General features: G+C 41.0%; 3 protein-coding genes across 3 annotated transcripts; 1 reads left to right on the top strand and 2 right to left on the bottom strand.

Moving 5' to 3' along the window:
- Nucleotides 1-443: 443 nt before the first annotated feature.
- On the bottom strand, nt 444-1227 carry insl3 (insulin-like 3 (Leydig cell)). The gene is made up of 2 exons (XM_061083711.1): nt 1032-1227; nt 444-646 (listed from the first exon to the last, which is right to left on the bottom strand). Exons 1-2 carry the CDS (start codon nt 1225-1227, stop codon nt 444-446), a joined length of 399 nt encoding a protein of 132 aa, XP_060939694.1.
- A 3918-nt stretch (nt 1228-5145) lies between these two features.
- On the bottom strand, nt 5146-8911 carry si:rp71-39b20.4 (potassium voltage-gated channel subfamily V member 2). The gene is made up of 4 exons (XM_061083628.1): nt 8373-8911; nt 7616-8249; nt 6639-6764; nt 5146-5463 (listed from the first exon to the last, which is right to left on the bottom strand). Exons 1-4 carry the CDS (start codon nt 8909-8911, stop codon nt 5146-5148), a joined length of 1617 nt encoding a protein of 538 aa, XP_060939611.1.
- A 1447-nt stretch (nt 8912-10358) lies between these two features.
- Nucleotides 10359-12684, top strand: rps28 (ribosomal protein S28). Its single transcript, XM_061084332.1, has 4 exons — nt 10359-10424; nt 10709-10756; nt 11383-11505; nt 12559-12684. Exons 1-3 carry the CDS (start codon nt 10386-10388, stop codon nt 11503-11505), a joined length of 210 nt encoding a protein of 69 aa, XP_060940315.1. The 5' UTR covers nt 10359-10385; the 3' UTR covers nt 12559-12684.
- The last annotated feature ends 10705 nt before the right edge of the window (nt 12685-23389 follow it).

The following is a 23389-nucleotide window of genomic DNA, read 5'->3' as shown; positions in this document are numbered from 1 at the left end:
TCATGAAGGTAATGGACTGAAATATTATGACCTATTGAAACAAAAGTTACTGGTTTCTTCCCCGACTCATACGGCATCCTTCCAGCGAGTATCCCAGAAATCCCTCCTGTAGTTTTTGTGTAACGCTGCTCACTAACAGACGAACACTGATGAAATCCATAAAATGCAGATAAATCACAGAGAGCCGATAAGATTTCATAAATAATCATCAAAAGCTTTATTGCAGTCTAGTGTGAGAGCAACACATATTTTGTTCTACTGTGATGAAGAGAGAATAAATTATTTTATTACAAAATAAACAGAAATTTCAATTTGACAGTCTTGCCATGAAATCTGTATACATTGCAATTTTATCTTTTGCCCTGGGATGAAAATAAGTATAAGTTTCAGCACAGACCACAACATTTTAGGAATTCTAGTGTGTGACAGGTCAGAATCCGAATCTAGCAGAACTGTATCAGCTCTTTCAGGCTGCATCCTTTCTCGCAGCAGATCTCGGATATTGTCCCAGCAGTCCGTCTGATCCGGGAGGACAGGGGGTACCAGTGAGGGGCCAGGGAGAGGACGTCTCTCTTCTCGTCAGCCTCTGGGGGGGTGTGGACGGCCTCTGCAGCCCAGAGCTCCTCAGGGGCCGCATCATGGTTCCCTGTGTGGATGAGAAGCAGCGGTATGTGGAGAGCAGAGAGGAAACAGACAACAAATGAAAAGATTAATCAGAAACGTATTGTCTAGGGTTAAAAACCTTGAGGTGTATGTTTCTGAGTGGTCCCAAACAAAGTTGCAGGCACACCGGTCAACTTTTACTTAATTTTAAATTTTCCACTCCTGTTATTATACAGCAATTTGTATTTTAAAGACATTTTATTCTGGGTAATGAAGTTGTCTTCTCATGTTTCATGTATTATATTATTTTGTGTGTGCTAAACCAACTGAAGATACATTTTCAATAGCGTCTTCATTATTTGATAATATTCTTCAATCTTGAAGTTGGAGTGAACTGAAAGTAGAGAGATGTAACCTAAAGTACTCACCGGGAGGAGTGATGGTCTGATGCTGGCCCGGCTCCGAGTCCAGGAGGCTTCTCCTCAGACGTGAGTTACCACAGGTGGAGACGGCCAGACGGATCAGCTCCCGCCCGCACATCTTAATCCTCTCCTGTGCGTGAACGGCACACTCTGCGGCCACGAGCACGACCAGCAGAGACACCAAGAACTTCCCAGCAGCCATTGCAAAGCGAGTCACTTCTCCTTGAGTTGGTCAGGAAATGAGTGTGGTGAGCTGTGGTGTGAGGACAGGATCCGTGATGACTTATGAGGTGAACTCGAGGGGGTTTATATAGTGAACCAGCATTGCCCATTGTGGCAATTTTTAAAACGCAGAGGCCGCAGGTTCCTCTAAGCATGTATTCGGCCTTGACGAGGGAAAAGTTTGTCCTGATCCAGAGCTCGGCATGACAGTGATGAGAAGTCTGCTCAAGGATGAAACTCTCGTAAAAAATCTGCTCTTACAGTCACTAGAGCTTGTTTAAAAACATAATAGGCAACATTATGGGCAAAGAAATACTCATTAGAGCCTCGTATAAACATCTGGATCCCAACAGAAGTTTGAGTTTGGGCCTTTACGAACAAATGCCGATTTTGGGTTGTTAATTTAATATTTCATTCCATATTTCAGAATCTACGTGTATTTGTGTAAGAGTGGTCATAAATCATTTGGTTATGGAGAACTCTTTCCCTTGAATGTGAGTGGCTTTAGCACCTTATCAGGACACATCTTGAGGGATGGGAGCGAACAGAACAGCGTGCGACTGGCGAGAAGATGTCAAGGATATTGACGCAACACTTGACACAAACTTGCTCACCCCGGATAATACAGAAGTATCATAAACAGGCCAAACAAGAGCAGTTTAATATGCCCGACACCCACGTAAAAAACATAAACGGTGGCACTTTCATGTCCTAAATGTTCCTGTGGCGATGCCTGGCTTTTTAACCTGCTGAGTAGTGTTTGGTTTATTGCTCTCAGCTGCTTTGTGCTTAAAGCAAGATAAAGAGGTGAAAATGTCTCTCACGCTTCTCTTATTTATTTAGGGAGTTAATATTTATGCTGTTTATTAGCATTAGCATAATATTCAAGATAGTGCATTTGCATATTATTTACAGATGTTGAATTACATACACTTATGGCTCATCTGAGTCCAGGAAAATACTGGACAGATTATCATGAGACTGGATGGATGAATGTGGAATGGATCAGGGAATAACTCAGTGGCAGGAAGCACCTTCTTTTTCATTAAGAGGTAGTTTTCAACATTTTTGTTGATTTCCCAGAGAATAACTCCTTGATATTGATGAAAAAAAGGGGACTGTTTATTTATTTTCGTTTTCAAATAAAAACCCAAAAATCAAGTGAATTCAGAGGTGGTTTCATGGGAGGGGGGGGACTGTTGGGCCTTGGCGCAGGTATGCATTCAGGGCCATTCTGTTAAAGATGGTAAAGGTTAAAGCGGCACTTCTCGGTTTATGTGTATAAAGAATGGATCAAGTGGCTGTAATGTGGACGAGGCCTGGTCAAATCAGAGTATTATCACCCGACTGTGCAGTTTAAGGCTCTTTTATACAGATCCTGCTGTATTCTCGTGAAGAAGATTTCTTGTTGCCCCGTCCTCGCTTGTTAACACTGAACTAAACCAACTGGCATATTGTCGCCTCCATGTGTGATACTCCATAAGAAACACACTGGATGTGTAAGATTACAGCATCTGTCCCGCTGTAACGGCTCAGCCTTTTTACACAGACTTGCATTTGGCTTTTTGACTTTCTCCTCTGTCGAAGAACGAGAACGTCCTGTAATCACAATAGAGCAGCTAAAGTGCTACACATAGAGGTTCTGGCTCTCAAATCTGTATAGTTAATAGTGCAGACATTCCTACAGCCTGTGTATACAACATCAGGTCTGTTATATGCAATATTCTCTCTCTCTTCTCTCTTTCTCTCTCCCTCTATATATACATATGTGTTTGTGTGTGTGTGTGTGTGTGTGTGTGTGTGTGTGTGTGTGTGTGTGTGTGTGTGTGTGTGTATGCATGTCCCTGATCTTTCCCTGAGGTTTCTTAAGTGCATATATTCCTGTCCACTCAGTCCTGCCTGAGTCACATGAAACAGCCAGAACTTCTCAGTACTGTTGAGTTTTAAAAGACTCTGACGACACAATTAATCCACTGGCATCTCTCCCATAGACCTTATCCTGTAACACTATTAGACAGGCAGCGTCCTCCATCAGACAAATGAGACAAGTGTCTGTTACTATACACACCGACAAGTCTCTTTGTATTCAAAAGGAAAGAACAATAAAGAGTGTTATGAGGAGATTGTTTTTATTATTCAGAAGGAAATTCATTTTTGAGAATGCATTTCAATGCATAATAAAGATCAGTGTTCAAACTCCTGTCCAGACTGTGATGTATTTGTGTGTGCTTATGCACAATAAATAAAAAATAATGACACATTTTACAGCATTATTTACTTACATAGTTACTGTAATACACAGATTTCAACTCTGATAACCAAAATGGGATAAATAATACAAGATTTGCCTATAAAATAAAATATATATCATTAAATGTCTTTCTTTTGACACCTTTTGTTTGCCCATGGCAGCTTTTACCACCGTCATACATTTACACCCACCCATGTAGGAGGGTGAAAATGATCCACAGATTTCACTCTGTGACACTCGGTTGCATCAGAGGAAATGTAGATAGAAATCAGACAAATATATCACTGTGAGGAAAGCAAGGAAGCATTTGTAATGTATTGGGAATTTGTACAAACATTAATTGAACATACATAACTGCTTTTAATTATGTTTCATATGGGTGAAATAATGTCTTTGACCCGATGCATTGAGAGGTCAACACAACACTTAAACACCTTAAATTTGTCTGGTCTCTAAAGAACTGTTCTGGGACTTGTTTAAAGGGGCCAAATATGACAAATACACTTTTTGTAAATAAGAGACATGTTGAGAGGAACTCAGAGATCTATATAAACTTAATAACAAGGTGAAAAGTATGGGATCTGTAATGAACGTAGCAATAGACCCAGCAGTCAGAGACAGACCATGACTGATCCAACACCATGGAGCTCTATTCTCACTCCCTGCAGGTATTGTGCCACACTTACATGCTCAATGACAGTTATAAGCCCCACTGTCTCTTATCTCCATTTCCTTGCTTGTGAGACTTATATAATAAACAAATGGCTGTCATTCATTCATGAGAGTGACTTGTAAGCACGTTGGATGCGTTGGATGAAAATAGCCCCGGACATGATCTGCTTCTGTTCCTGTCGGACCAGGCAGGAGGCGCAAGTGCAAATCCTGGTAATCCCTCACAACAGAATTACACTCATGCTCTTGACACGCCCACAGCTTCATCTCTGCTCCCACTGAGGGACAGTCAAGGAAACACTTAAGTGACCGAAAATAATAAGAATGACTCAGGAATGACACTTTTCAGACATATAACTTTGCAAATGGGGTCTTTGCATGTTGGTGCATGTAGATCGGAGACATTGTCATTGCTTGTACACTTATATTTCCTTAGTTTACAGAAAGTGGGAGATGGTAACTCACAGTCCAGCTATTTGCCAGAATCTTAAACAAGCCTACTAATCAGAATTGTCCTATGTATGTATCAGGCATTGTCCACAACAGTTCATGAATAGCACTTTGAATAAAAATATTTCTTCCCAAGCATCTTGCCCCTTCGAAGTGATCAGTACAACATTGCTTCCTTAATAATGTTACTGCTTGACCTCCTTATGTCAAACATCTATTCCGGTCGGGTCAGAATTAAGCTCAGCCACTTCCTTTTCTTAGAAACATATCACAAGCTGTCCTGTGGCAGCATCATGTCTCATCCGTCAGAGTCATCTCCCATGGCGTGCAAACAGCAACCTACTGTAAAGTCAAGGCTTAAAGCTTATCTCAACTTTAATGCTGCTGCCTCCATTCACTCCGCTTAGACTCTTTATCTTGAATCACGCCCACTCAGAGTTGGAGGCAGATGGGGTCTTACACTTTCCGGACCCATGAATGATAAGGCCATTTAGGGTTAGAGCGTACGCAACACTGCAGCTCCTCTCACTTTTCGCTCTCATGGGTCCCTTGCCTTTCGCAGGGCCGGTAGTGGACCTCGTCCTCCGAGTCCTCTGGCTGTGGTTCATAGCAGTTGTCAAATTTGCGCCTCAGACGTTTCTTGAGCTGGAAGGTGCGCTCCGTGTGGGAATACGTGTACTCCTGCTCCTTCAGTTTGGCGTAGTAGTCGGAAAACTTGTTGAAGAGGATGGAGATGGGCATGCCGTTGAGGATGATGCCGAACGAGATGCAGCCAAATGCCACACAGCGGCCAAGATAGGAGATGGGGACGACATCTCCGTAGCCCACAGTGGAGATGCTCACCTGCAGGAAGAAAGAGAGGAACAGGAGCCATGTTGAATGAGTGATCTGTACTCTGCTGCTGCTTTACTGTTTGAATAAAACAAGTTGGCACAACAAACTTTAAACTCCTGTGCTCACTTTGGATTTTTAACATAAATAAATATGGAACACGATGGAAAATTTCATTGGAATTTCTCATCCTCGTGGAACTTTTCATCCTGCCCCAAAAACTTCCTCTGGCTTCAAGACAATCTGATGATCAAAATACGTTGTTAACTGATCATTGGGAGAGTTGCAAGTTGAGAATGAGCCAGATTAAAGAAACTCCCAGGAATGTACTGCAACACTCTGACGATCTCTCGAATGCAATCACTGTGTTTGGCCGAGAACGAGACGCATTAGTGGAATTATAGAGGATTAGACACATATCAGTTGACAGCTGCTGCCAGATAAATAAAAAAAACAAATGTCCTTAAATGAGAGTGAAAAGAAACAGAGAAATGCTGATGATGTATAGTAGCACTGAGGCCAAAATGAAGAAAGTCAAATGATGTAAAAGCTTTGTGGGAAAGAACACATTTGACTATGGACATAAATTACTGAAACACTTACTGTTAGATGGGTAATAATCATGTGTTCACCTTTTGAGAGACTTATGTTAAACTCTGTTTCGCCAACTATTCATTCACAAAGTAAGATTACACAATGACTCTTTATAATTCTATCATCAATGCCTGAATTGGAAGATCCACAGAAATAGCCCAGGACATGACTCTGTGCTGTCCTGTGCACTCTTGTCTTGGTCTGACTAGGCAGACAGCAGCGAATCCCGGTAGGCCTAATCCTTGACACCTGAAATCCACCGCACTGCCTAATCATGCTCACACACCCCCGTGAGTCTCTGCTCAGTCCCTGCAGCCCATTCAGGTGTTACCAGGCATTATATGAATATGTAGTTTAGTGCACATTAAATTGGACTGTGTTATATCAACCATGGCGTAATCCCATTTGTACATATTCAAGGTTAAGGGAAAATGTAAAAAATGAAATAAATTATATTGATTATTTAATATTTGGATCCAGTTCATTAAAAAGTGACTAAAATCACAGGTCTGAGGTCTGACCACAGTCCTGATACCATCACATTCCTGTTACTTAGAATTTAGGAGAAAAATGGTGAAGTTTCTGGCTCTCACCGCAGCCCACCACCAGGCGTCTGGTATGCTGCTGAATGGTGTCCCAGGCTGATCCATCTCCACAGAGTGCATCAGAGCAGAGAAGGTGAAGATGCCCATAGCAATGAACAGGAACAGACAGCATACCTGAATAAGAACAGAGGAGTACATGTCAACAACAGTGCACATCAATATATTTATAAATCTTGCACCACCAATCAGGTCATGTGATGATTTTACGGTTTATCACAGCAAGTTGGTTAAAGGAAAAAGAGCAAAGCATCTGGAGTTCTCACATTAGTAAATTAAATCACATATTTGATAAATATGCTTAAAATGAGTACTCATCCACTCAGATGAACATCTAACATGAGTTTCCATAAATCTTTGAAGGTTACTGTTCAGCCAAGTTGCCAATGTGAACACCAAACCTGCATTAACTGATTTTTGGCCACAGTGGCAACGAGTTAAAAACACAACATCCTTTTACAAAGTTGATATGGTGAACCTGTTAAATTATATCCACTTAGAGAACACGAGCAGATGTGGAACAAAAGACGTATTCATTTTAGAGTAATTTTTTAGGGCATTTGGGGCAGCTTATTATCTTTACCAACTGAGTGAAATATCAAAATAATTTTTCTTGTTATATTGCGACTTCATCCTTATAATATTACAAATTCATTATTAAAATCTAAAGATATTTTTTCTTTAACATGGCCCTAATAACACGTCATAAATATCTGTCTCTTTAGCTGCTAAATGCTAAATTTATCAGCTAGCCAATAACTAACTAATAATATTTCTATGAAAATGCTAAGGAAAAAAAATGTATACAGAGAAGGAAATTTGTAGTTTAGACACACAGTCATCAGTGTCCACTTTCATACACAATTAATCCTGTGTTAATATAAAATCCAAATTTGTTCCACTGTTTTGTGTGTGTCTTAATTATCCAGTGAGTATTTTTCATGTATCTGTGTGCTGTTCCTCTGTACCTGCTCAGAGCACTGGCGGATGGTGAAACCAAAGGCCCTCATGCCGGTGGAGTGACGGGCGAGCTTCAAGATACGGAAGATGCGCATCAGCTTGACAACCTTGAGCACCTTGCTGACTTTACTGACCCTTGCCATGGTCTTCAAATCTTCCTGTGCGCTCATGTCCTCTGCATCTATAAAAAACGTTTCGAACATGAGCTGTAAGAAGTAGGGCATGACAGCCACAATGTCCACAAAGTTGAGGGCACTCTTCACGAAACGCTTGATGTCGGATGTGGTGAATAGTCGCAAAAAGTACTCAGCCGTGAAGAACAGGATTGAACTAATCTCCACCCACTCCATGTAGGTTCTGCCGCCGAGCTTGTACTCCCTGAGTTCTTTCACTGTGTTCATTGTCATGGCAACAATGGAGATAAGTACAAAGAGGCTGGAAAACACAGCAAATGCTTTGGCTGAAAGCGAGGAGTAGGGATTCTCCATCAAGTCCCAGAGGGCCTTCCGAAAGTTTCCAAGAAACATGACCTTGTAACCTACTTCGTCCTGGTGAGGTTTAATCTCATCAATAAGCTCCTGGTTGACCTTGAGTTGATCTCGAATGTCATCCACCTTCTCCTCAAACAAAATACGGCAGCACCTGAGCAGAGGAGGGGCAGATATAAGAAAAATTCTCAAAAATCACATTTGAAATACACAAACAGTAACAGACAACGCTAAACAATCAGCCTAGTGAGTACTTAATCATGGATCTGCAGCACACCTTGGAGTGTCCTTCAGTTTCAGGCCCCAGAATGACATCTCTTGCTCAAAGTTGATAGGACAAAGGCTATCCATCACCCACAGGACATTACTGCAGTAGAAGTGGAAAATGTAGTGGAAAAACCTGGGGTCCCTGTCAAAAAAGAACTCGTTGTTCTGAACATTGTAATCGTCACACAGCGTCAGTCGCTTGACTGGATCATCACACAGGGCAAGGACACCTATCCTGGTTTTTGGGTGTCGGAGGACCAAATGTTTCGGGATTTGAAACACCCTTCCACCCACGTTAAGCTTGACGAAGTTTGATTTCCTTGGGTTCTGAGCCTCTTTTTTCGGTTCTTTTTTTGGTTCTTGTTTCTCATCAGGAGCATCAAGGTTGTCCATAGACGTCCATGGTTTCACCGAGCTGTCCTGCGAAAAAGGGAACTCGCACTCCTGATCTTCAATGCTTTGAGAAAAACTAATTTCCCGCTTTATGGTTGCAAAAAGGCTCGAGCGGCGCTTTTTCAGCACCTTCAACTTTGGCTTTATAGTCGCCATTGTGTCTGCTTCTCAGAACACAAAGCAAGAAAAAAGTTCTGTGTCAAGTTCAGATCAAGTCAGAGAAAAACGACCACAACAGCATCCCCCAAGATCTCCATTTACCCGTGTCCTTTAAAACGTGCTGCTTGCAGGTTGAAATGAAGATAAAGTCAAAGCTCTGGTGCTTGTCTGTCAGCATGCAAGAAGATCAACTGCATGAGTTAGGGATTCAGCCTCCTCACTGATTCTCTAATCCTATTGCTGTTCTTTCAGTCCAAACGCAAGTTAAAAATACTGTTCACAAGGATTAGTGTTGCGATTTAAGGCTTTGCGTTCGGAGAGGAGGAAAGGCAGAAGGGGTGGTGTGATGTCTGTGTTGTATTGCTAACCAGGCTGAGGAGAGATTTCTTCACAGGGAGGAAGCACTAATGGTGCAGGTAGATTACACAAGCTAGCCTTGTGCAGCTCAGTCCTTCTGTGCATGTGCCGAACAGTAAAATAAAGACTGAATCAAGTGAATTCTATATTTGTTTGAACTATTTTTCTTTATATTCTAACAAAAGCCTTTGAGCGTTTCGATATCATGAATATTTTAATACAAAATAAAGTAAAGCCAAATCAAAATAACTTCTAATTTTGATGAAATAATAATAGGTAAGGAAAAAATTACATTTTATTGTATAGGTTAAATTCTAGTTCACAGAATCTTTATAACAAAATTGGTAGTAAACAATGGCAAAAATGTGACTGATGCAAAATGGAAAGAGATAAGACCATTGATCACTAACTGTGATCCACAGGGAGAAATGCAAGGATTTTAATACAGTGAAGACTGATGTGCATGTAGCCTACTTTTTTAGAGTTTATATATTTTGTAGAAAACATTAAGAATAAATATTTATATAACTATACTATGACGGTGTTATTATATTAATATGTACATATACACATATATAAACATACATAAATATATATACATATATTAATATATATATAAATTATAAAGGGAAGAAAACCATGCATAGATTGCATTAATCTAGATCTATTTATTCAAAATATAATATAATATAATATAATATAATATAATATAATATAATATAATATAATATAATATAATATAATATAATATAATATAATATAACATAATATAATATAATATAATATAATATAATATAATATAATATAAGAGAGAGGAAATAATGGTATGGCCCAGGTTTCCACCCATGGATGATTTTATCAATGGTATTGCCCAACCTAGCGGAAACGGAAGTACGCACTAAAATTTAACAAATAAACTTTTTGTTCAAAAATGTTTAATTATTAATTGAATTAACACCATTAACCATTTTATCCATGCGTTGCCTTAAAGTTACGTCTAATACAATTTTTATTTTTACAAAACATGATCAAACTCTAATAAATTAAAAGATTTAACTCTGGATATAGACCGTCGCCGCAGCACGTGACGTCCTTTCCGGTCTAACCTGACAACATGGACGCCAGCCGCGTGCAGCCGATCAAGCTCGCCAGAGTAAGAAAACCATTAATATTGAGTAAATGAAGGAAAGCAGACGGATAGATAGTTACATAAAGTATTGATAACTCAAACGGTGCAGAAACATCGAAGCTAAGTGACGTTTAAAGCTGAGATTAGCGCAGCGCGGCTGTCGAGCCTCCGTCATGGCGGCCTGTCCATGCTCCGGTCGGATCCTCCACCTCCGGCTGCAGCTCACTGCTCTGCACCGTGTTCGCTCACGACTTGAGACATTCACCACTAATGCTGCCGTGTCCCTAACATGTACGTTTCGTTCTCAGGTCACCAAGGTGCTCGGAAGAACTGGATCCCAGGGACAATGTACACAGGTATGCTAATGCTAACACGCTAAAGGCTACGTTCATCAATGAAACGTCACGATTCTGCTGCTTTTCTCTTTTTTGTATTATTAGTCAACCGAGCAGCTCTTACAATAACATCTGTATCATTGGTCTAAGCCTGTTAAAATGTTTTCATGTTGCTGTATTGTAGGTTCACTATTTTAATGGCCTTAACTGCAGAGTGCTATAATGGTTCTTATATTACATCATTGGCTTTATAAAGTTTAAATAAATCAACAGCTGGTTAATCAATAGGCATTGATCTTGACGTCAGACTAAATTTATATTTGGACCTTAAGGTTAATGTATTTTCGAATCCATTCATTTAGGTTCAATATTTAGCTCGCGTGTTCGTTGATCAACAAGATAATTGTGAATTATTTGTGTGCAAAGCTGTGAAGTTTTGACCAAAATTAGAAACGTTTGTAATTTCATCAATTTCCTAATTGTTAAATTCCACCTCAGTATCAAAATCTGATGGTAAACTTGATAAATCCCTGTAGAAATGCTGCTGTTTATGTATCAGTAGTTCTTAAAACATTGAAGCAGACCATCATGTGTCAGATTTCCCCACAGGAAGTCTTGTATTTAATATGATCCGTGTGCACCTGCAGGTCCGTGTTGAGTTCATGGACGACAGCAACCGCTCCATCATCAGGAACGTGAAGGGCCCAGTCCGAGAGGGAGATGTGCTCACACTCCTGGAGTCTGAAAGAGAGGCCAGGAGGCTGCGATAGGTGAGAGCACATGGACCAGGCCCAGTTCACTTGTGTGGGTTTGACTAAAATAGTGTTTGTCCACACTTGTGGTTTCACAATTCTATACTTATCCAAACTTGCTATTTCATTATTGAATAAAACATTGTATTGTAAGTCTCTTAACAAGACACATTATAAACCCCTGAACAATGTAATGGTACAACACTGAGGGAATTTTCACCACTGTTGTATTGGACTGTTTTAAACATAGTCGAATTAGAAGCTCTTTGACACAATATCCACAAGAAGTGAAAGCCTCACAAGTGTGACTATTGCTGGGTCCTTAAATTGTTATGCGTTTGTATCATCTTTGTCTTACTGAATGACAAAGGTTTGTTCACCACTGATTTTAAATATACACTTGTGACTCAAATGTATTGCTGCTGTGTACTTCAGCCATGTGTAGTGTTCTGTGGTTCTCTTGGCTGATCACAAGACTGTTACTCCTGAAACACCAAACAGGAGATGACTGATTGAGTTAAACAGAGCAGCACTTGATCACAATAAGACAACACTAGCATTGATTCACAATATTAAAGGGATAGTTCACCCTTAAAATAAAAATTGACATTATCTACTCAGCACTATGCTGACGGCGGGGTGGATGTAGTCCACAAAACATTTTTCGAATTTCAGGGGTTAACGGTGTTGTAGCCAAATCCAATACAATTGCAGTAACTGGTTACTAAATGTAAAAAGCCTCCATGCTGTACCTGTGTTGTCATCCAACAGCGGACATTTAGGCTAAAAACTAAGTTTTGTTTTTACATTTGAAGAAGTCAACATTTCTTTCAATTAGATTTGACTGCAACACTGGTAATCCCTGAAACTCAGTTTAAAGCTACATTTTTGGATGAACTGTACTTTTAGATCTGGTACTTTAAATCAGATTTCATCCCTGAAATAGATCACATATCCATGTTCTGTGTTTGTATTGTCTTGTTTATACCGAATCTTTTGAAGCCAGTTAGTTGTGTGGGATGTTAATATTTCTGAGATGAGTTGTAACTTAACCCTTGTCTTCTTTCACAGTGCCCGCTGAAGATGTGAGGTGCCATCCAGCGATGTGAAGTACAAGACGCCATCAGCTTTGCTTGCAATGGCAAACACCTCACTCTTTCAGATTGTTTTGAAATAAATTTCGTTATCAAGATGAAAGCGTGGAAGTCAAGTTTTTTTTTTTTCAGTAGAAGATTAACTTTATTTTCCTCCACTATAATTAACACATATTAGGGGTTCAACAGTTAGTTGACAAATTCAACAGTTCTTCGGCTCTTGGTAGGGGTCAAGGTATACAGGCGTAAACGGGTAACCTCCTTGCACCCACTAGGTGATCTACTAAAACCCATACTTTATAGTGGAACTATGGTCCAGAGAATTGTTCTGTTGGAAAAACTTTAAAATATCTGCTAAATGAAGTAATCCAAGTTAGCTGTGTTCCCTTGAAACATCCACAGAGGTGATTTGATCTTGTTGTGTAGATTTTTCTCATATCTCCAGTTCAAGTTGAATTACTTGATGTCATTATCATAATTATATTTCCACAAACCAAATTTACTGTTTGTGGTGGTTGAAAATAACTAAAGAAAATAATATTTATTACTGGATTCAAGCTGTGCCGTATACATTCTGTCCAGCAGAGGGCAGCGCCACTAAAGTTTTTAGAAATACTTTGGCCTTCACAATTCCTATCCCCACTTAAACTCTGACGAGGAATACAAGTATTTCTAGACAAAACCATGGCTCTGGCCCGTAATGATATACCCTAACCCTGCTGCATGTTTACTGTAGGTTTAATGATTTTACATTTTCAACCTTACTTTGCTCTACTAGCCGACAGCTTCGAACTGATATACTTGTGTAGTAGGTGAATTTATTTTTGCTGTTTGCAATACACAATGAGCGAACGGCTATCGCACACTGCCATGATATTTGATATATTTTTTTAGCACCATGTCCTAACCATTATTAAGTTGATTGATCAAACATTAATCAATTTAATCAACCAAAGTTAAACAAGACCTAGAGTCTTATCTTTTAGTGAGTTTATCATGCGGTGGAAAATACTGACTTATTTAATTGTTTTGTTCCAGAAAATGTCATTTTATAAAAATGCCTGATTTTACAAGTTCAAACATGGTAAGTCATGTGTCATAACTTAACGCCTTCTCTTCTTTCTGGTATGAGAATGCATCCTAACAGTTTTTACAGTATCAGCTTACAACCCAATAACACACCATGATTTGAAAGGGCTTCTTAAAGGAGTTACAGGATGATTAAAAAAAAAAACTTTAGTGGAATGTGCTTCTTTCTGTTGGCACAATTATTGTATGCATATCTTTGCCAAAATCAACACAGGTGAAGTTCCTCTCACAGTCCAGATTATTCACCATTACGTATTCCACAGCCCAGGATCCGAAGCTGCAGTTTAAGATCTTAACTGCAGTTTCAACCGGCAAAGGCATCGACCAGTAACATGAAGCGCAACTGACACAGAGACACAAATTCAATCCTGCCAGCCGTCCATTGGGTTAAAGCCAGACAGGCAGAACCAAGTGGGGCTGCACGATGGCACTTGACACCCGGAAATAAGTGAAGAGCAAGCAAGAGGGAGACAGGAAAACAGTTTTTCAGGATATACGTCTTGCTAATCTGTCTTGCAGTAAACTAGTGCGTACACTCTGGTTCACTGAGCGAGCAATATACCCCCGGAGCCACATGTGAGCATATACAAATGAACAAGCTTCCCAGCACTCTGTGGTCATCACACCGCATCCTGAAGCAAATTAGAAAACATCTCCCTCAGCCTGAATCTGAATGTTTAACAAACTGCAGAGGCTTTATTCTCACGTTGACCTAGTATTTACAGACATGAATCTGGGAACTGCAAGGGTTGGTATGAAATGATCGCTACTTTCCAAAAGTAGACAAAATTTGTTGTGTCTCCACTTTCATTCATCGGAACCATATAAGTGAGAATTCTCATCGAATCTTGCCTCTGTTCTGAGCATTTTGGCATCTTTCAGCTTGTTGCTTTGGTTTATCTGACCTTGTTTTTCTTCACTTATTTTTCTCATCCCATCTCAAGTCACAACAAAACCACAAAAAAAAAATCCACTGTACACAACCTGCTCTGCACAAAACCACATACAAACGCAGGTAGCAACTAGCAAGTGGAATCAGATCTTGATGAAGGAATTATTCAGGTTAAAACCAAAACCATCAACCCATTGAGGGCTGGATTCAAAACGACACCAAAAATCTAAGTAAATAATTGAAATCACAGGCTGATCTAACTTGCTTGAATTTAATCATTTCAACTCATAATATGTCCCAGTAGTGTGTATGGTCCCTGTGTGCCTGTATGCACTCCCAACAACGTCTGGGCATGCTCCTGATGAGTCTGCCGTTGGTGTCCTTGGGGATCTCCTCCCAGACCTGGATCAGGCCATCAGTGAGCTCCTGGACAGTCTGTGGTGGTACTTGGCGACGTCTGATACACCAATACATAACATCCCATAGGTGGTCAATGGGATTTAGGCCAGTCAATGCCATCAATGCTTTAGTTATCTAGGCACTGTCTACACACTCTGGCCACATGAGGCTGGTCATTGTCCTGCACCAGGAGGAACACCCAGGGCCCACTGCACCAGTGTAAGGTCTGACAACCCCCCCGATGATTTCATCCTGGGTACCGTTGGCCATGACATGCAGGTCCGTGCGACCCTCCCAGGACCCACCGGCAACCTGGTCATGCTGGATGAAGTTACAGGCAGCAAAAAGTTCACCACAGCGTCTCCAGACTGCTCTCACGCTTGTCCCTCGGGTCCAGTGTGAACCTGCTCTCATCGGAGAAGAGCACAGGGAGCCGGTGGCTGACCTGCATATCCAGGTGTTCTCTGGTGAATGTTAATCCAGCTGCTGGCTGCTGGGCTGTGAGCACTGGTCCCACTAGAGCAGGGGTGTCCAAACTACGGCCCGTGGGCCAACTGCGGCCCGCCATCCATTTTTAATTGGCCCGCATCAATGTCTAAATATATAATGTATAAAAAAAATTAAAAAATTTTTTTTTTTTTTTTTGAAACTCAAAATTTAGTAGCGCTCAAATGGCACTTACTTAAAGCACTTTGTTTTGCTGTATGGGGCCAGGCTTCTTCGACAGGGGAGAGGCCGGTGCAGGCTTTTTGTAACTATACGACAAAGCTACGCAAGCCTCATGCAGCCCGCAAGGCTGTGATTGGTTCGCTTACTACATCCTTTCCAGAGTCATATTTCCGGTTTCATGCCCCATAATACCGGCAGAAACCAAGGAAGATTTAGAAGAACGGATATGGACCAAATAGAAGAGGACACGCAGATGACCTGCATTCCTGGAAGGAGATCTCGGCTGACGTCGGTTTGCAGGTCGACGAGTGTACGAAGCTGTGAAAAGGATCAGGGACAAATTTGTCCTCCAGAAAAACTAATAAACAGTCGACAAAGACTGCCACACACAAAGAAGGTGTCTCTAAGGTTGTCTTCGACAAAAAACGTTACTCCACCTAGTGGTCTGGCGGTGAAGTGCTTTGCTGACTTGCTAGCTGTCCCTCAGAACGCCACGCCGCCACGCCCCCCCGCCCTGAGCGACGCGACTGTCAACAGTCCACTCCAGGGCAGGGGGGCGTGGCGGCGTTAGTGGCCCAGTCCTTGGTATTTTTTTCTGTATGTGGCCCTCCGGACAAAAAGTTTGGACACCCCTGGACTAGAGGATGTCTGGCCCTCATGCCACCCTCATGGAGTCTGTTTCTGACAGTTTGGTCCTGCATCACCAGTCTTTCATTAGTACAGAATTATTTTCAGAAAACTAAATAAGTTCAAAGTACTCATTATGCAGAGAATTGTCCCTTTTGCGTGTTTGATACCATGATGTATAAAACATCATGGTATTAATACTGATGCATGATTAAACGGGTTGATCTGTGTTTTCTCTTTGTAATAGTATATACAATAGCTTTCAAATAAATGCAGTAAATATAAAGTATCATACATTTGAAATACTCAAAATTGCACATTGAGACATTTCTTAAGTGGTCTGACAAAGTTTACCTTTGGGAATGGCTACTGACGTTCTGCACTGATTACGATTCCTGTAACAAATGTACTGCACAGGGACACAAGTTGAAACTGGAGACCCCGTCTCGTCGTGCGGGTTTAAAAAAGGGTCGCTGGAAATGGAGGAACTTGGCAGGAAGCTTCGGGCTGTGTTTATCCCATGCTGGTTAACAGGATGTGCAGCAGGGAGGTCACAGAGCCTCCATGGGGGAAGAGGCCTCTGATTTACAAACTCTGATCCCTGGGTCACAGCCATCAAGTCTAGTAATGGGGCCCAAAGGACGCAAGGAGGGGATGAAGAGAAAACAATTTCCCCAGAGGTAACTAGAAGACATTCCCTGCCCCTCTCTTTATCTCCCTCTGCTGATTCCTTTCCCTCTTTCTCACACTCTCCAGCCCTATTGACCACTGAACTTTAGTAAACCATGCCTCTCCACAGACTGTCCTTGTTTCCTGCCTATAACTGCAGGAGATGAGGCCGCAAAAGGTGAAGCTGCTGTAATTGGGCTTCGTTTTTACAGCCCACAGTAATGAGCAGAGATTTAGAGAGGAAACAAGGCTGAAAGAGATGGATAAAGAATAAAAACTTGGCATGCAAAGCGCATCTCACACTCGAAACATGCTTATCAAGTTCATCTGTTTGCATAAGCACTGGGCTCTAACTCCTGAAATCTGTTCTCAAGGAAATACATTTAATCGAGGATACTCAAATGACACCAGATGGGTTAAAAGCAGAGGTTAAATTACCCTCCTTGCATGAGTGTGCTTGTGCATGTCTGTGCATGTGTTTGGGACAAATAAATGTATCTTAATCTTAATCTTAATCAAAAAAGAGGAGTTTTTTTGCAAATATCTTAACAGGCATGTAAATAAACTGTTGAATATCTGTAAGAGCAACACTGATGAACCACAGAAACAAAAAAAGGTATATATAGAAGACCAGGAAGGATGAAATGAGGAGAGGACAGCTTGAATGATGACAACAACAAGCCAAACACAGCTTGGACATGTTCGATTCACTTTTATGTGAGCGAAAGTGCACAAGGGGGAGACTCCATGGTGTGAAGGTCAGAAAAACAAGCCATCCATTTATTTTCCCGAAGGCTCCGTCCCGTCCCCCGCATTGCATGTAGCTTGTGGAATATCTGTCCCTGCACCACAATGTCACAGCCCAAATGGCAGGTGCACAGACAGACACTGAAACACAGGGTCACACGCTCGGCTGCTGATAATAATGAAGCTCGCTGTGGAGGTGACAGGGCAGGGTTGACAAAGGGCTGTTTTGAATCTCTCTGTGGCGTACGACCTTTAGCAAACACTGTCAAAACAAACCTCCGCGAACTCTGTCCCCTCGACTGACACAAACACTGACACTGTGTTCTGGCTGCACACAGACAGGTGGCGCTGCAGAGGCACAAGTGCTTGTGCAGCACCGAGGGCAAACCTGATGTGATCAGGCTTGTTTTATGGCTGCGATACATGAGGCCAGTTTTAGGTGAGAGGTTGAACTTCACCTGAGGGATAAAGTAAGTATTTACTTTTAAGCCTCATAACAGCGGGATCAGTTTCCTCCTTGATATGGTCCGAAAGGAGCAGTTCATTTTTGATGATATGTCCACTCATGTTGCTGGGAAGTAAATGAGAAGATTGATGTGACAGAGATGTTGTATCCATATTCTGTAGCTGTTGTATCTACCTGTTGACAAGAAACGCTCCCATTTCCCATCATCCTTTCACATGTCTATGTGAACCATCTATTATCTCCTGGTGAGTAACAGGTTTGTAGTGCAGACGTTAATTGTGTACCCAGCAGGACTTGTATGACTGCTTCTAAATATTGTGACATATAATCTACGTATTAGTCATCTTAAATAAAGATTTACATAAATCCATGAGTAAACAACATCTGGGTTAAAGGTTGAACTGATGTCACTTTTTTTATTTCTGAGTGTTTTGGTCTGTTCTCTCTGATAAAGTTTGAATCATTGGCCGTATTTAAAGATGGATTAACAAACGAATTAACCAATTTTACAGGATGAATGAACTACCATAAATGACAGAAAACATTTATTCATCATGTATTTTGACTATCTACGTCTATCTACGTCCCAACCCACTAAAATGGTTGAGGTGGGCATGATAACCTTTACTGCAGGCAGCCACCAGGTGGCAAAAGAGACACCTTGGCTTAACTTTTAGGGAGCTTTCATGTTGTCCATCTTTATATACAGCCTGTGGTTTAAATACAAGAAAAGTAGCCAGAAACAAAAACAAAGTTGATAGCATTCAAGTTCCAGTGGTGTCACACTCTGATACATTGAATGAGAGATAAGAATACACATAGCTGGGTCAATATTGAGAAGGAGTCAACTTGAAATTTGAGGAGTTGAATTCCAAGTTTGAGAAGAAGAAATAGGTTAGTGTAACCTGGCAATATTTCGTGCTGCCGGTAACTGCCGGTTCAGCAATTAGGGATTCAGTATCGAAATGGGGAGACATGGGATCCAAACCACCGCCCTTCTAGTAAGTGGACAACCTGCTCTACCTCCAAAGAGAAATAAAATAACACAAAATACCACCACAAGTTATTTCAGCTTGACGAAAAGTGCTGTGCATGCTAAACAAAAAAAGGATTCGATGTTTTACCTCCAAAGCTCCAAAACAAACAAAGCACTTGGTGGGACAACTCAATCTCAATTAGATTTCGGGATTTGAGATTAGCGTGGGTCAGAGATCAGTCATTGGAGATTATAGTGGTTTAAAGGGAGTGGCTAAACAGATGGTTAGTCATGGACTCAACCTGTGAGATTGTTATTCTTGAAGTGAATTGGTGGCATTTCAATTAAATGTTTCCTTCACAAACCTGCACCTCCTCTTGACTCATTTAAAACTGTTAATCTAAACCAAGGCGACAAAACAAACTAACACTTCACTAAAGGTAACATTAAAAGCATGGTTTTCTAATTTCTGTAAAGTACATTTGAAGCTACTATTAGCAGTTGGTTAACTTATTTTAGCATAAAGGCTGGAAACTGATGGAAACAGCTGGCCCGGCTTTGTCCAAACAGAATTGACCATCATCCTAAAATCTCAAATATTAACATATTTCATGTATTTTCTTTTAATCTGCACGATTTATGGGATTTATGGGCAGTTTTGCAGGGATTTGTCATCTTCATCATCATAAACTAATCTGTAACGAGCAAGATTTTGTTATATTTGGAAAAACACTTCTGTAATCCAAGCCCTCTTTCCTTCCACTTCTCCAAACCACCAGCTGCTTCACACTCGACAGTAAGAGGCTCTCTGCCATGATACCCACATCTCTCCCAAAACAGACCTCATTCACATTTAAACCTGTCTGTCTTCACTTCAAGCGTCTCCTCAGACCAATTGCTTCCACTTCCACTCCTGATCAAATTAATGGGGCAATAAATTGGCATCATTGTGACCGATACCCATCAACCTCAAGTGCTCCTCACTCTGTGCTAAACATAGTCTGTGTGCTCAAGTGTTTCACATTAGTTCATGGGAATCGAGCTTGGGGCACATCGGCAGGGGGCTGATTTTTGGACCATCAGGGGAGACCTCTTTTTTAACCATGGGGGACGCTAAACAGCTATCTGCATCACATCTGAGGCTATGAGTCCAAAATGTAAGAGATGTGTTCTGGAGAGCTCGTTCAGCACCCGCAGCTGCCCCATTCGAGCACAATCCCCAGACAATGTGAATATGTGTTTGAGTTATTTACAGTTACTGCATTTAGAATGGAATTCATCCTTGACCTTAGGGTTGTTTTGGTCTCCAGCTGGATTCTTTTTCTGAGTAAAGAGTATATTATAGAACCAGGATTTGTAAACAAACATGTGATTTTGATATAGTTCAGTAACAACTGCCAGGGAGTATAGGATTTCACCTATGTTGTTTGTTGGCATTGACCTACTCATTTTTCAGCAGGATTGCCAAAAGTAGGAGGCCAATCTGCACCAAACTTGGTAGCGAGAAGGGGTATGAGCCAAGGAGGAGTTTTGGTGCAGATTTGGTTAAAGGATCCAATGTGTGTGAGGTGGGATATTTTTGTGATCTCATGAAATAATAAATGCATCTTGAAAAAATCATTAATATTTAGGTTTGTTTGGCTGTGGCAGAGGGATACACTCGATGCCATATTCGCTCATAGTGCTGCATGTATCCCTTAGTGTATCCATTTGTGCACTTTAGAATGAACATAGTGACATGTTAAGAACCCCTAGATGAAATGACAGATGAGATGTGAATATTGAAGTTCTCATTTAAGTCTTCGCAAAAAAGCAACTTTCCACCGAGGGGAAAATGTCCCAAAGTTTTCCAAATTGTGGAATTCTTATTTAAGCATGAAAAATATTCTCAGAACTAAACTCAGAGAGTCAAGTTGGGGCTTTATTTTACAGCAGTTGTGAAACTCTGGACTTTCCAATATGGAAGTAAAGAAAGATCAAGGCTAGAAAGCAGAGATGACTTTGAATCTTTGCTGCAATCTTTCACCTAACTTCCAGGCACACTTCCTTGCATTTAGCCTAAGGATCAAGTCTTATACTGTCTGCAATCTTACAGGAGAGCCCTTGTTTGTTTGGTGTACAGGGCCAGAGCCTAACCCCAAAATACTGTAAACCAGTGCAGATTTCCTGCACCATTAAGAACTGACTGCATACACAGCTGCTGAGGTTAACTGCAGAATATAAGTATTTGCATTATCCAAAATGGCATAGGTGTACATTCTGTACTTTTCTGCTTCCTGCCAGCTGGGACGCTCATTTAGTCCATGAAGGATGGAAGAACTGAGGGGGGAGAGCATGAAGGGACTGTAGAAGTACAGATGTGCTCAGGGACGTCTGTCAGCAGGACCTCGTTTCTCAGGCCCAGTCTGAGAAGTAGAAGTATCTCATGGCAAACAAATACCAACCCAGTCAAGCAGAAGGAGCAATAACAAAAACACATTCATTTGTATCATGTAGCACAAGTCTGTGCATGTGTAAGCCGAGCATGCGACGTAAGGAATGCGAGAGGAGACGACTTTCTGTGTGTGTGCGTGTGTGTGTGCAAGTAGGCTACATGGATAAATGAAATGTGTGCATGTGTTGATTAAAGTCTATGGTCAGCTGCAAAAACAGGGAGAACACGGCCAGCAGTTTTGTGTTCTTTTGCCTTATGTAACGTGTCTTATGTCACAATGTGTTTGACCCCAAAGTGACAAAAAACTGAAACACTCATCGTTCCCAGGATGTTCTAAAAGTGAATCAAATGCAGATATTTAAAGATTTAAAGATGTCAAAAATGTGTGTGGGAACTGGAGTCTCTTGATACATGCGGATGCAAAATGGACACTATCTTTGTCCAAAGACAGAATTTTAACAGTCCACAAGGGAAGTCTATGATATCCTCTGATTGCACGCTGTCCCTGCCTGCACAGGCCTATTCGTGCAAAACCCAACCAGAGGTGAAGAGTCACAAATCATCTCTCCAGACGGCTGGTGGCTAAAAATGGGGAAAAAAGGCAGGTATTCATACGTTCCTGTGCCATGTTCAGCATGCAGTTCCTGAGGCAACAATGTAGAGCAGTCACCAAAGGGGCCCAACTGGATAAATGAGCAAGGGTCAGGGCTGAGTAAATAGGTAACGGTATGCACTCGCTCTTCGCCACTTGGAGGCAGTAGTGTGTCTCACCTGGCCGTCTGCTGTTCTCAACACAGAGAGAGAAGTGCAAAATGGGTTTAGGGCAAACGTTTCCCCCTGCACGTCCGTGTGGTGCAGGAGTGCGTGTGTGTAAATGAGGACACACACGTCGGTCAGCAGGTTTGTCTGTCCTTACTGAAAATGTTACTCATCTCCCATGATGAGGAGAAATTGTGGTTTAAAAGGTCACTTGTTTCTAAAGGTGATGTCATTCCCTCTGAGTGGAGAGAGCAAAACGTTTGAGTTTGAAACTTTGAAGTTTGCAGCAGAAGCACGATCTAAACTGATGACATTAATTAGGGACACTTTCTATTTAGGTTTACCACCATGAGGGTATCCCACTGTGCAGGCTGAATCATCTGGACACTTACATTAATGATACTAGTGACACTTTGATGCTGTTAGAGTGAAGACGTCCACCTGTAGATCAGGATTTGAAAGAGGAAAAAAACGATCTTGCACATTGTAACACTGATCTTTGATGAGATATGTCATTGGGTACAGAAAACAAATACTGTCCAGAAATAAAACGCAAAACAAAGAAGGCAACTGTTTACTTTAAGATAATCCCTGAGCCAAAGCTAATACACTTGTGTATAATTCTTAATCGTTCCTGTTCCACTTTTCCTTTTTTTAATCACTCTCTCTCTCTATTCGTTCACTCGTTTCCTTTTGGTTTATTCTTCTTCTCATTATTTGTATTATTGTTTTTATTGATTTTCTCATGTCACCTTCATTTTAAAATCAGATGTATAATAATAATGACAGTGTTTTCTCTTTTAATGTTATGCATTTGGCAGGTTGGGGTAGGATGGGATGTGAGGTCATACAGATCCCTTTTTCTCTCCCCTTTGGAGAACAAACTACAGTAAGGGATCATATACTAAGAACGATAGGGAATAGAACATTATTCAATCAATTTAACAACCTGTACATTCCTCACCACACCCCTATCAAACATATGAAACTATGTTTTTATATATGATTTATGATTGTGCTGCACCTAAGCAGCAGCATCATCAGACTTGCCCCTGCTTATCATCAACCTTTACTTCCTGCC

This window comes from Limanda limanda, chromosome 13 (assembly GCF_963576545.1).
Source record: "Limanda limanda chromosome 13, fLimLim1.1, whole genome shotgun sequence".
Lineage (NCBI taxonomy): Eukaryota > Metazoa > Chordata > Actinopteri > Pleuronectiformes > Pleuronectidae > Limanda > Limanda limanda.
The sequence above is the reverse complement of the archived record's forward strand: the minus strand, read 5'-3'. Positions and strand labels throughout refer to the sequence as shown.